The 15268-nt window shown below is 37.3% G+C and overlaps 1 protein-coding gene across 4 annotated transcripts in view; it reads right to left on the minus strand.

The window, feature by feature from the left end:
* The window catches only part of LOC121872620 (pachytene checkpoint protein 2 homolog), a 40914-nt gene extending 26215 nt beyond the window's left edge, over window positions 1–14699 (minus strand). For 3 of the 4 annotated variants that reach the window (XR_006090126.1, XM_042375517.1, XM_042375519.1), the window contains exons 1-2: window positions 14603–14699; window positions 448–610 (exon numbers count right to left, since the gene is read on the minus strand). Coding sequence is in view for 3 of the 4 variants with exons in the window: in XM_042375517.1 (XP_042231451.1) it covers window positions 448–610; window positions 14603–14658 (219 nt within the window). In the remaining variant the exon portion in view is untranslated. Of the gene's footprint in view, window positions 1–447; window positions 611–14418; window positions 14531–14602 lie in introns of those variants that run through there. The other variant, XM_042375518.1, reaches the window with a different exon arrangement.
* Between the last annotated feature and the right edge of the window lie 569 nt (window positions 14700–15268).

Here is a 15268-nt window from a genome sequence, read left to right on the forward strand (position 1 = left end):
TGGGTTTGAATGTGGAGGGGAGGAGGGCAAAGTACAGGCCAAAAATTACATGGAGAGAAGTTGTAAGAAAGATACTACAGAGATTAGAACCTGACAAGAGAGGCTGTAATAGGCTGTGCAGCATGGAGAGGTATCATCAGGTAATCATAATTAGCCCACTACAGTGTGCAAAGTGGCTGTAAAGTAGTGGTGGGGGTGATGATGATTGTGATCTATATATGTTGCAGGATGTGGTTTACTTTTAGATGTGCTTAGGAAAATCTTTGGCATAGTAGTTAGTCATTACAAAATGCAGTGGAATGAATGGGAAAAAATATAGGGCTAAGTTACCCAAACCATTCTGCGAGTGACCAAGACAAACTAATAGTCTGATGAAATTGTTTAAACAATTCAAAGCATTACAGGAAACTTTCTTAACAAGGCAAAATATAAACTGCAGTACTGTACCTTCAAGTCACAAGCAGAGTCAAGTTCACATATTTTTATGTGGATGATGTGCTCATGAAGTGAGGATTTAGCAAAATCCATCACGATGCTGTCTATGCTGACATTTTTCATCTCCTGAAGGAGGCCATGAACTTCCTCAATGAGGAATCTCTGGTCATGTGGACTGAAACATTGTTTTCATTAGTGTTTCTTTTTAATGAGGACTGTAGATACAACTCTGAATTTTAAACTTTTTCTCCTGAGCCCTTTCTTGCTTATTGTTGCTGAATACTAACACATTATGTGCCTATAGGAGACAACATGAGAATTATAAGACTAATACTGTATGATTCAAAGAGGACCATGATTATGATTTGAAACTCCAAGGGTATTACCATAGCTTCAATGCTTAAAATAGTAAAGTACAGAACATGATTCTTCAATGTAATACAGTACTGTACTGTAGGGTATACATAATATTGGAACTTTAGAGCTTACAATACTGAAGTGGTAGAAATCCAAAATCTGCATTAACCATAAGACTAAAAATCCAAGAGTAAATCTGTAAACTTATCATATACAGATACAGGTATCCCTCACTTAACTCATGGGTTAGGTTCCTGGGAAAACAATTCATTAACTGACTTTTCATATCTCGAAAAACAGAACAAATGCGAAAAATAGGGTTCGGCTCCCCAACAACAAGAAAAGCCCCAATATTTTACCCCCAAAATATGATATCAATTCACAAAAAAAAACTACCTAACCAATGAAAATAGTACCCATCTACCGGTACTGTAATATACATTGTACTACCTAACACACTAAATTTTTTTTCAAATAAAATACTGTACATACTATCTAGGTGAAAATATGCAACTAAAACCATTAAGGAAAAGCAAAATGAAAGTTTAACACAACTGCCATTTGTATAAGATGCTGGCAGCGTGGCCTCAACACTTGCCATAGCAAATCAGCCCAGCTGGGATGCTACCTCTGCGCTCCCGCTCAGCACGCTAACACTCACGCACAAAGAAATGTTTTTGACCTTATAATAGTTATTTCTTTTACTCTAGTCCATGTTGACAGATGAACTCTTGCAGAGTTTTGATCTTCCACAAGCAGATAACTTGCGATATGATACCGAACATGATGCCATAATTATGCTTTTCAAAAACAAGATGGTTAGCTTGCCCTTGGGGAAGAACAGTAAGTACTGTATAGGAACAATCAATTCACTTAGAATCCAATGATACTGTCAAAAAATTGGAAATGTATCCAAATCCATATTATGGGATTTGAATCCAACTACAGTGGGGTATGCCATAACGAACGTAATTGGTTCCAGAATCTCGTTCGTTATAGCATTCGTTCGTTATAGGATTAATCCGTTCCAGGCCCCCAAATACAACCGCTTAACACTGAAAAAATTCTGTGGAAAATGTAAAAAATACGGTACTTTATCATACCTTAGTGTTATTCAGCATGCAGGTACCCCTAAACACTGGCACATCACTATCACTTCCACTGGGAGTCTTGGCTTTAAGGTCCTCAAACAATTGTTTAGCCTTCTCACAAATTATAGCTTCACTAATGTTACCACCTGCCATTTCTTTCTTCTTTATCCACACTAAGAGTAAATTTTCCATCTCTTCAATCACATTACACCTTGCTTTGCTAAGTCTAAAGATTCCCTTAGCCACTTGCACAGTTTTTAACTCCTCTTTATTCTTCAAAATCGTACATATAGTCGATTTAGCCATCCCATATTCATCACTAAGTTTCGCAATGCTTCTTCCATTCTCACGTTTCTTTATAATTTCTTTCTTAGTTTCAAGGGTTATTAGCTTTCTCACTCGCTTTGGACGACTCATTGTTACAATTGTATACTTGTATAACAAAATAGTTATACAAATAACGCGAATTTCCACATCAAAAGACGAAATTTCAACAATAACAGTGGTGCACTGGCTACACAATGAGACAAAGATGGCGCCTGACGCTCTTGTTGTGGGTCGCGGTACAACAATATTCATGCGCCAGGCGAAATAGTCCGGTATTCATCCGCGTTCGTTGTAGGAGTTGCGTTCGTTATAGCATTCTCAATTTTATAGGTAAAACCGTTCGTTATAGGAATATTCGTAGTAGGATCCGTTCGTTATAGCATACCCCACTGTAACTGTATATGAATCTCATCCTTTATACTGTACATAAAAGAGGTGAAAAAAACATATACATGGAAAAAAGGGGGGGATTTGCACAAGCTATACCCCCCCCCCCAGGAAAGTGAAGCTTAAAAAATTGAAAACAAAAGACAACCAAGCCAATATTTATGGTTATAAAACCCTCAAACTGAGCTTCTGACGATATTTTCATGTTTCCAAAGACCAGATTAGCAAATTCATAGTTTAAGAGCCGACGAGAACAATTGGCATCCCGGGAGATTTGGCAGAGGTTCATTTAAGGTAAAAAAGCCAGCTTTTTCTAAAAACCAGCTTTTGTGATATAGTCCAGAATGCGACGTCGACATTCCACCCATCTCCAACCCTCGAGAGTTGACATTTGTTTACTGCTCGCTCTAGGGCAAGAGATGACGGTGGCAGTGCGAGTGATGGAGGGTGCAGGAGGGGGTTTTGAGAATTGCAATTAAATGCCAGGTAGCGACATGTCCTCCTAACATTATGTATTTAAGTAATTATTAGATGTTTTAATTAACTGTGTGTTGGCCTGGCGAGTTAATGCTAAGCATTAACATACCTAGGTATAAAGCTAGACATCACATTCTGGATTGAACAAAAATATACATTACACCAGGGCTATGCAAACTGCATCCCTGGAAGCCTTTCAATGTGGCCCACTTCTGAAATTACCTTGAACCCTGTCTGTGGCCCCCACACCCAAGGGGGCAGATTATCCACAACTTTCTGGTCATGCACAAAAAATATTGCCAGCTTGTGACAAAAATGAATATCACTATGAAAAAATAAAGGTCCTCTATTACCGGTACTACTGCCTGGGAAGATATTGGTAGACCCTGCTGCCATATGGCATCACGAAAATTGTGACCAAGTCCCAGGTTGCTGATCTGACTTCCTGCCACATTTACACACAATTGCAGGGTCTCAATTGTTTCTCTTACTTTGACAACACAACATACATACGTATATTGTTTCTCACTCTTGATTTTTTTTTTCATTTTTGTATTTCTTTATGGTTCTTTAATATAATTATTATTACATTTTCGCCCCCTAGGCCCCAATGTGGGCCAGTGACCTGTGCCCAGGTGGGCTAATACCCACAAAAAAAAAAAAAAAAAAAATTTAGAATTTCATATCCAAAATCAGGGTGCTTCTTCCGCGATGCAGCGTCTTCTAAACCGAAAAATACGGTACTGATGTGTACCTGCTAAACACCCTTCGTGTTGGTATGTCATCCATCCAGGCAGACACTGCAGACTTCATGCAGCAAGTACAAAGTCAACCATCCCATTAACAACTCTTTTCATAGCCAACAAACACAATGCATAAAAATTTTGTCTTTTTGGCTTTAAATTTATCACTAATTTTGAATTTTAAAAGCAATATGGCCGTTCATGCATCAGATGTTTTATTGTGGCCCTCTAGGCAAAAAGTTTGCACACCCCTATATTAGACGATCATTTCACTGCCAATCATTTACCTAAGCCAGGGCTTTACCGTGCTTCATAAATTGAAACCAATAGTACTGTGCGTACTACCATATAACCGCATTAAACACCCCTTAACCGTGTTTGGAAGATAATTATTTTTCAAATTTCCCACTATGGTGCATGCAGGAATTGGCGGGTGAGGGGTGGAAGTGATGGTAGAGACACCACTCAGGATCTCACTGTCCATTGTTGTAATGGATCTAAGCTACTTGCTTCCATCTTGTAGTGCACAAAAGTGATATCCCCGTTAGCTGGAACAACTGATGCAGAGCACTTCTAGGGAGAGATTTCCGGGTAACTAGACAACCATCTCAAACCCAGAAAAAATCCCCCAATCCCTGGAATTTTTCCAGGTATGTACTGGGAAAAGTTTCTCGGAATTTTCCAGAAATTGGGCATTATTTCTTCATCAGAATTTTCTTCCAGACCCAGAAAAAATTTGGAGAGTTTTTGGAATTTTCTTGAAACTTTCCAGAATTACATTATTTCATCCTCGGAATTTGCTCACAGACCCGGAAAAAAATTTGGAGAGTTTCCAGATTTGTATTATTTTTTTTCAGAATTTTCCAGAATTACACATTTCATCCTCGGAATTTGTTCCCAGACCAGAACAAATTTGGAGTTTCCGGATTTTTTTTTCAAAATTTCCAGAAAATGTGTGATTTTTAACCTCAGAAAATCGTTCCCAAACCCGGAATTGAGAGAAAATTTCCAGAAAAATTCCAAGCAAATTTCAATTCTGGCAATCGGAAAGTTACCGCTAACGGAGGTATTATACACTGTACTGTACTACTGTATTGTGTATTGTATGATAATTTTATAAGTTACAAGTTATGTAAGATTATATTGTATTGTATGATTTGACTAGATAAATCTCTCCCTATGCCACGTTCTTTGACAATATTCCCTCCAGTACATTTAATATTAAACAAAACATGTTAAACCAATGTGAAAAATGTATGATAATTTTTAATAACACAACAAGTATTTTATTGAGTTATTTGGTAGCTATCAGTAAAATAAAAAATGTGGCAACTTTGCAGCGGCGTCCAGCTGACGGACTGTGATTGGAGAAATTTACTTTGCTTAAACATAACCATTTATGGAATTTGATGCAGCTACTGAATTTTGGTATTTTAAAACATACAAGCATGAAAACAATATATGCTTGTATTTATTATAAATACCAAAATTCCAAGTGCCATAAATATTTGTAAGCAGGATAACTGGGCAGATGTGACCCAGACACACAGCTCACATGATCCTAGCCAGCCACGACATTAACACCAACACGCCATAACCCTGACAGACAGACATTTATTGAGTTATATGCCTGAAAGGTATTACAGTTAGCCACTAAACAAGGTGGTGATTCACAACCCTCGCCTCTACTGTACAGGCTGCACCATAAACACCTGACAGTTTTTTTTAATTTAAAAACCAGCCTACCCACAAGGTGGCGCTTCCATACTAAGGGTCATTGTCCACAGCTTGAAATAAATTTTCCATGGACATGGAAATGTATCTATGTTAATAAATCTTTTCACTTTCCATTATAATGGTATTTCATTTTAAAAAACGTCAGGTGATTATGGCACACTCTGTACAGTCATCCCTTGATTATCACGTCTAATTGGGACCGCGCCGAGTGCGTGATAACGAAAAACGCAATAACGAAAGTACAGAACCTATGGGATTTATTCTAATTGGTTCCAGGCACCCAAGACCCAACCCCAATTTTCCCATTTTACGACCATTTAGACCCACTAAAGATATAGATAATGTTATGGTAAGTATCAAAAACACACATAGGCATGGCTAGGTTTATTACAAAGTGATGAAAATGGTACAATAAGGTGTTGAGGAAAGCCTATTTTTATTATTATGTTCTGTAATATTGATATATGATTATGGTCTTCTGTGTGTCCATGATAAGTATTGCTTTGTTAATTTCATTTACCCATGTCTGGAAGTTTTGTAACTTTATTTCTTTGATGTGCAAATTTTTATGTATGGAAAATTTTGTAAAATGTATGTTAGCTGTATTGTTGACAATTAACCAAGTACTTCAGTATGTTTTGTTTTGAAAGGTTATGTAATTACTGGAAATGTTTTGTTGACTATACCGCATAAAATGAATCTTTGGGAGGTGAAAGCTTTGTAATGACCACGGTCGTACACGTCAGTTAACGTAAAATCAGACGATTCATATTACGCTCAATAGTCCAAAAAACATGTAGCTATGCTTTCTTTATTTGAGTCCCCCGTCTGAGGAGTCCGTTTTCTCATGGCTTCAGGACGCCTGAGTCCTCCGTTTTCTCTCAATCTTAGAGTGCACCCGAGACTTCGTTATTCCTTAGTAATAACACAGAATTTGAAATTGCAACTGTGGTTGCAATTGTTGAGGCAACTTAGATATGTCTGATTACAGTTGGAACATTCAAGATCCACTGTGAGTGATGTTGAAAGCTTCAACTGTCTTTACGGTTGGTAAAACTTGTCAAGTAAGTGAGTGTCAAGTCTGTCAGTATGAGCAGCATGTGTGAGTTCTTGTGTTTGTACAACTGCTTTCAAGTTTTGTTACCTCCATCCATTTTCATCCAGCAAATGTGTTGTCAATTTGTAGGTGAAAGATTTTATCCTCAATAGATGTAGGTGAAGCAAGAGGGTAACAATACACCTGCAGGCAACTGTGTGATAACTAAATTCTCGGCCTGAAAAATGCGCTATAACAGCAGGTGTGCAGATTTTGATGGAGGCGTGATAACGAAAATCGCGATAACCAAGTGGGCAATAACCAAGGGATGACTGTAGTTGTGTTAGAAGCTCATTATATCAATATTTTCTCCTGGTGGTGGTGATGGGGGCACTAACCGTACTTATTGCTTAACTGTGCAAGTGAACTGACCCTCAAGCACAGCAAAATTATCATTTACAGGTACTGTAGAGTAGAACGTCGATATAATACGAGATACGTTCCAAGAGAGGTCACTTTAAACCGAATTCGCACTAAATCGAAGTGTTGTTTCAATGGAATAATTTAGTTTGGTACTTGAGAGAAGCACAAAATATTAAAAAGACTGAGAGTCTACCCAGATGCACCTCAGCCCATCTCCTAGAATAAACAAAACATTGTTTTTTGTAGTACTATGTTAAAACAAACACTCGTAAATCAACACAGCTAAAATTATGGGACTTGAAATGGTCTGATTACTAGTGATCAGCTGATGGGAGGATGGGGCAGGAGGAGAGGGGGGGGGGAGTGGTGTAGTGATATGTTTGACAGTTGATGCCAAGGTCTAGTGCTTATTTATTTATCTGTCCTTAAGAGTGACTAAGTTTTTTCTCTTATAAAATGTCACTGAACTGACATGTTCTAATTATTTATATTACAAAGAGCTAATTTTATCTCTTGTGCAAAATATATGACGTTTATATTAAAATTATTCGCTGTCTAGCAAGGATTCCAGCAATGCAAATTATATTCTCCTAACTTTAGTCTGAAATATTATACAAGATAAAAACTGTAAGCCTATAATCCCTGGCTGGGAGGGGGGGGGTGTTAAGGGGGGGTGTTAAGGGAGGGAAGGGAGGTGACAGTGACATGTTTGAAAGTTGGTGCTGAAGGTCTAGTGAAGTATTTATTTGCTTATTTATCTCCTTAGATTGAGATTTTTTTCTTTTTTTATAAAATGTCACAGAAGTGACCGGGGAGAATATAATTTACACTGCAGGAATTCTTATAAGAGTGATAAATTTTAATATAATCATGTAATAGTTTGCACTAGACAAAACTTTTAGTAATCATTTAGTACATTATTCTGAGTAAATGTACAGTATAGCTTTGCCTTTAGGACAGTGTAGCGTGCCCAGAGAAACATCAGACGCAAATTCTAAAATATGAAGCGCCAGATTGACTCATGCAAAATAGGAAAGATTCGCTTTAAATTAAAACATTGTCCTTAATTGTGGGTGTCGCTTTAAATCAATAATCTTAAATTGAATCGCTTTAAATTGACTTTCCACTGTATTTCTTCATTTTTAAGTTTAAATTGACTTTCCACTGTATTTCTTCATTTTTAAGTTCCCCCTTCAACCCTCAGGTTCCCCATGTATATCCCAACATTGTTAGAACATCAAAACTATATTTCCAATGGATTTGGATGTGTTTTGAACCAATTTAATCTTTATTTCTATTACAAATCACTAGATTCTGAGGTGATGAGAGGGGGGCATATCTCAGAACTGTGATATGCAATAAAAATTAGAAAATGGTAATGAGGGTTAAATTTATTGAAAACACATCAAACACCTTCAGATAAACAAATGCAATGGTAATTTCTGAGAACAGCACTACCACCAGAAGGAGTTGTTTAATTTTATTATTTTTTCCACAATGTTTTTATCATTATAATATGAATTTTCAAATAGGCGACAACTTTTTATTTATTTTTATTTTTTCGTTTTCTCTATGATCATGAATCACCTGTAGAGGGCAGTGCATGAAGGATGAGGGAAATTGAGGGGTAAAACACAGCCCAAAAATTAAAAGTTGGAATTTTAATTTAGACACATGTCGCCCTAATACCTTTACCCCAAACATGTCTTCAGGCAAAATTTCAGTTCCTTATCTCAATATTCAGGGGTCCCGCAAAACTTCAATTTCCCGCTCATCACATAAATTTACACAATTATTTCAAATTAGCTCACGGAAAAGGAAAGGCATCGTTGTCTGTAAATTGTAAATTTATTTTAGGAAGACAGCTTTTGACGTGCTTCTGGGTCTCATTCTTGGTGATGGATGAGTTGAATTGTGTGATCAGAGCAATACCCCTTTCGTCGCTGTCGTTCACAATCTACAGTGAAGCAACGGAGGCCATGAATTGTTGGTAGGCTTCATCTTCGTTCCAAGAAGGCGGCTTGGCGAAGAAGGAATCTGACTTCTGATGACCATTCGGGAGAATGAGGTCAAAGATGTTCTTGGTCTTGGCAGTCATGAAGTCAGAAAGTGGTGTTTGAGGAGAGAATCTCTTATCATCAAGTCTCTTCAGTCCCTTCAGCTCTCTCTTCGTGATATTTTCCACCATTGCAACTTTCTCCTCTTCTCCAATCCGGTCATCGAAGAATGCAAGACCGATCAGTTCCTCAGACACATACCACAGGTGGCATTTGAAGGCTGTGAGGGCAGTGTTTGCCAGCTGACGATTAAGAATTCAACTCTCAAGAACCTTCATGAAATCCAAGTCATATTTGGGGGTATCATGCGATCGTTGCTTGATGCCAGTACCTGGTGTAGAACAGAGAAATGAAAAGGCTGAGATTCCGCACCGCACACATTTCGTGAGCAGTGAGGGTGAACTGCTCTCTGAAGAGGAAGATATTAAGAGCATAAATGGCCTTTGCCATCTATCTGGCTTGGTGGAAAGCCCCAGGTGCCCTGATCTTCACACCTGCCTCTGGAATTTCCCCCAAGGTGTATGACAAGACAATGAGTCCCTTGTAATCGTCCAGGAGGTAAACTAGAATTTTTATGAGACTAAAATAACTAAACGTTTTGCGGGACCCCTAAACATCGTCCAATTTTCTTCAGATTTCATACAAAGCTTCACTCGTGTACATTAAGTGCAACAAGGGCATCATGTGCTCGCTTGGTTCAGACAATTTTAAAATTTTCACCCTATAATTTGGACCACCCTACGTGCTTTATAGATGACGAATTTAATTATTACCGTAAATGCTCCTCCGAAAAATCTGCCACCACCGCGTTTCGTCTATTTGTTTACAACCGACCCGCTCGGTCTGAGTGTATTATAATGTCCACTAAAAACATTAAATTAAACCATGACGCTTCAACCAGATATCAAATTAGGTACTTTCTGTTTAATATGGAAGGGGTCTGGGGGCATAGGTAAGGTTAGGTAGGTTTCTTTGGTTGGTTCTCTTAGTCTCTAGTAAATGTCGCCTCTTTTAAAATATTTACTACCCTGTATTATGAGAACATCTGTGAAAAAAATTTATGAAATCGAACAACCCCTTATGACGAAAATGATTCCGGGACTTAGAAACCTTCCATATCAGGATAGGTTAAAGAAACTAGACTTGCATTCCCTAGAAAGACGAAGAGTGCGGGGAGATATGATAGAAGTATTCAAGTGGGTGAAAGGAATCAATAAAGGTGATATAGATAAAGTTCTTATAATATCCGAGCAGGATAGGACTCGGAACAACGGATTCAAGTTGGATAAGTTTAGGTTTAGGAGGGAGATAGGAAGGAACTGGTTTACAAATAGGGTGGTGGACGAGTGGAACAAGCTTAGCAACTTTGTAGTAAGTGCTGGAACGCTGGAAAGTTTCAAAGGGAGGCTGGATAGATTCATGCATGATAGTGTGGTAGTAACTCTCGACAGGAGCTGCCATGCACAGGCCAACCGGCCTATTGCAGACTCCTTATGTTCTTATGGTGGAAGTGCTGTTCAGTCAGACATTACCAATGCAATTTTACCATAGGAAAATACTTGAATTCAAAGGAAAAAGTTTTTATATATAGTAATTTTTATTAGGATAAGTATTATTTTAATTTCGGCCATCTGGGGAATCTAAGGAATTTAACTAATGGAATCAGTAGTCTAGACAATTCTAAGACACTTCTTCAATGATGTTTCCCTCACAAACGATTTACAGGGGAAGGGAGGGGAAAACGTAGCACCCAGTTAGCAGGTTAGGTCAATTCATTTGCGAGGGAAGCGTCATAGAAGAAAAGAGGGCTAATATTAATGACTAACCCGTTGACGTGTTATTTATTTTGATGTTTATATTCTTGCTATATTTTCATTAGTGAGTACTGATATAAAAAGAAGTTTTTTAAATTGCTTCCTTTGGTAGATGATTAGCGACTGGGTGTGCACTATGTACTGTACTTTGTCTTTCTCGGCGGTGATACGGCAATACACAGCCAATCATTTCCGATTGACACCAGTGTATGTCAGGAGGCTGCTCTCACGTCCACATAAAATTTAAAACCACACTACCGTATATCATAGTAAGTTCTTTCTGTTAAATATGCCGGGGGGGGGCTCATGGCTTGGAAGTTAGGTAGGTTTTTTTGGTTAGGTTGGTGAGGTCTTCTAACACTGCTTCTGCCACTTTTTTTCGTTTCAACTAAGGTTAGGTTTAATTTAGAAATAACCACTTTTTAACACATTTTCCAAAACTACGAGTGTCCACTATAAAACACAGTGAATTTTAAGCATTTTTAAATTCACAATGAACACGTCCAATAATAAGACAAAGGGAAAACACAATGTTTAAATTAATGTTGTTTAATGAACACAAAATATATAAATACACATATACGTACCTGTTACATACATATACAGTACAGGTATATGTAAAAATCAAATCCTTATTTTTTAATTACATCAATCAGTTTTTGTACATTCGCTATATTGATATTCATACAACCACCTTTACACTTAGTATATGCTTCCATAGTGATTGCTGGATAGTGACACGTCACTAATCGGAGCCCTAACTGGACACTGTGCCCACTGTACCCCCTTTATAATCCGATCATATACAGTGGTCCCTCGGTTAACGAGTTACCTTCCATAAGATTCTTAACTTCGGTTAAAGAGCAATCCCTCGATTAACGAGTTTCTTACGAGCCGACCTCAACATGTTTTCGCTTGCATTTGGCGGTCCACCAGCTGTAGTATTAGTCCACCAATACAGTAATCGGTTCTAGGGCTTAAATTCCTTACTATTTTAGTAAATATCAAGAAATTTATACTATTCAATAATTTTAAAAGTTTAATATTAAATTGAAGGTAAGGAAACTAGTTTTATGCGCGCCATCCAGCCTGTCAACACACCAAACAGGTGCCAGTCTCTCTGTCTTTACAGTGGAGGTAACACCTTGCTTGAGACTCTCTTCAACTAAATGCTTTTTTCAGTGTTTCCAAGGAAATTATTGGTCATTTTGAAATTTATTTTCCATATTGACAATATATAATGCAGTGCAGTGTTGATTTAAAGAAAATAATCTTGAATTACACCAAGAGAACTAAAATTTTATGGGTGAAATGGCGCCATGGGGTGACTTCTCTTCCACCCCAATGCCTTCTCTTCTCCCTTCTCCTCCACCCCCATTCTAATTCCCATCATTATCCAGGAGCCTTCTACATACACACCTCAAAGTAAGTGTACTTTTCTACCTTTTTTGTTGAATTTAGGCAATTTTCGGTGAGCTGGAATCAATGACCCAAAAACCCATAGAAACAATGATTTCGGTTAACGAGCCTTGGTTAACGAATTACCTTCCATAAGAATCTTCTATTCGGTTAACGAAAAAAATTCGGTTAACAAAATTTTTACGAAATCATGTCAACATGTTTTCGCTTGCTCACCATCTGGAATATTAGTCAGCCAATACAGTAATCGGTTCTAGGGTTTAAATTCGTTCCCATTTGAGTAAATATCAAGAAGGTTGTACTATTCAATAATTTTCCAAGATTTATATTAAAATTTTTAGTCATTTTAACACTTATTTAACATAATTGCAGTACAGGAAACTAGTTTTTGGTGTGCCAATCAGCCACTTGAATCACCCAGCAAAGCATCAGTTTGTATCTCTGGTCAGTGGAGGTAACATCTTGCTTGTGGCTCTCTTGAACATAAATTATTTTTACGTTTTTACAGTACAATTATTGGTCATTCTGAAATTTATTTTACATATTGACAATATATAGTGCAGTCCTTTGATAGTCATGTCACACTCAGGTTAGTCGGTGACTTTGTGACTTGACAAGCATTGGGTGTCGTTGTCAGGTCTCCAGGTAAAATGAGGTCGCTCTCTGTGGGTACATTGTGTTAGGTCACCCCACGTGAGGTCATGTAATCTATCATCAAACGCGATACCCCTTCTCTCAACGACCGTGCTGTTGTATCATCTCAAATTATCAAAGAATCGACTCTGTATCTGTGTTCTTTTGGCAAAATAAACTGTTTCAATATCAATACCAGGAAGTGCCAGAAAAGAGTTTACAAGAACCTCCAGACAAGGCTAAAGACCCTCTCCCAAGACTGCCAAGCTGGTCATAAGTCAGTCCAATGTAACATTTTTAATTTTTTAATTAATTTTTTAAGAGTTTTCACTAACATACGGTAGAATGTTTTAGTTAAAGGTTGGTTATCCGAGATGGTCCGAGTTGGTATTTGATTGGCCGAGTTGGATGTGGACCGAGTTGGAGGTGCACCATATCATGATTTTAAACACAAAAATAGAAATGACAATGCATAGAACCTAATAGAACCTTGCCTAACATGTTGGGTATGTTAGGTCAGGTTCTATTAGGTTCTATGCACTCACTACCGTGTTAATTTATGTTAAAGAACTTAATATTGAGGTTGAAATACATCAGCAATGGTGAGGAGGAATTCGTGGAAGCATTCACCAACATTTATAGGAACACAGGTAAACAGCGCCGGGAGGAGAATTGTGAAACGGGACAGAGTAAATAAAAAATTAATACTTAAAATCATAATAGAAAGTTGTCGTTTCTTTTAATATACTTAAAATCACCAAACAAAATAAAGAAAATCAACAAACAACTTCTGGTGGTAGCAGTTATCTACACCTTTACCGTAAATATTACTTTTATTAGTTACTATCTTCCAAACAAAAACTGTGGTGTTGGCAGTCCGACTAATTACCCAAATGTAGCAAAATGTAGCCGCAATGAAGTCAAATAATGGTCCTACATGAATAAATCGGACTGGTAATCACTTCTCGACTAGTATTTGGTGTCACAAAGTCACAAAAAATTGTTAAACTTAATTTAATCTGAGTTGTGTTGTGTTAGGTTAGGTTAGGTACATGCACTAAGTTAGGTTAGGTACATGCACTTGATCTATTAACTCAGATTAAATTAAGTTTACCAATTTTTTCTGACTTCGTGACACCAAATATTAGTCGAGGTTAGGTTAGATTAGGTTAGGTACATGCACTTGATCTATTAACTCAGATTAAATTAAGTTTACCAATTTTTTCTGACTTCGTGATTGGCAGTCCGATTTATTCATGTAGGACCATTATTTGACTTCATTGCGGCTACATTTGGGTAATTAGTCGGACCCTGAGAAGGGTGTTATCCAATGTGACCCTACCAAGCATCACAGGGTCCCCGGTCCCCTCCTGTACTAACACTGGATAGACTGCCCAAAGAGCTACCATCAGTAAGCTGATAAGTAGCGAAAATTACAAATGAAATATATAAAAATATATAAAAATGCCTTTGGGTGCTAACCATCTCCTCTTATTGAAACAAAATCACGGGTAACGCCCATCACTAGCCTCTACTAAAGTTTGTATGTAAGGGTGAGCAACTCATGCCGTCCACTTTCCCTCTGGTTTTGTCGAGATATAAGACATTTTTCAGTTTCATTTGGAATGTTTTCTTATCTTGGCTCTGCAAGTTACCCATTACTTACCTTCTTCTCTTTCTAAGTATCTCAACATGGAGAATTGGCTTAAGTTCACTATCCATAATTCAAACAAAAGGAGCCACCTGTAGTACGGCTAAGGCGTTAGGACAGCGTTGGTAAAAATAACATTAGTAAAATATATTTACCGGATTAAATACCGTACGTTGAATATCGTTTGAGTAAATTGTGGTAAATTTGTCAAAATTTTGACAATCTTACATTAATTTATGTAATTTATTTGTATGCTAAATTTACTTCAAAAATTGTCATTGGATAACTGCTAATATTAAGTATTCCACGGTCCACGAGGGGCCGCAAAGGAATTATATATATATATATATATATATATATATATATATATATATATATATATATATATATATATATATATATATATATATATATATATATATATATATATATATATATAGATATATCTTGATAAAATCACACGGGAAGATGGAAACAACGGAGTACCTTAGCTTTCGTCTTTATTCAAGACATCTTCAGAGGCAACTGGATTACATGGACAGAGAGAGGCTTAAATATACAGGGTGACCTAAAAACATGAGGTCAGGTCAAAATGATGACATCCACTAATCCCCACACCAACACACGTAGAGGAGCTTAAGAGAAGGGTGGTGACGTGACTAGACAAGTCAGGTCAGAAAA

The sequence above is a fragment of the Homarus americanus genome, unplaced genomic scaffold, assembly GCF_018991925.1.
Source record: "Homarus americanus isolate GMGI-L3 unplaced genomic scaffold, GMGI_Hamer_2.0 scaffold39155, whole genome shotgun sequence".
In the NCBI taxonomy this organism is placed as follows: domain Eukaryota; kingdom Metazoa; phylum Arthropoda; class Malacostraca; order Decapoda; family Nephropidae; genus Homarus; species Homarus americanus.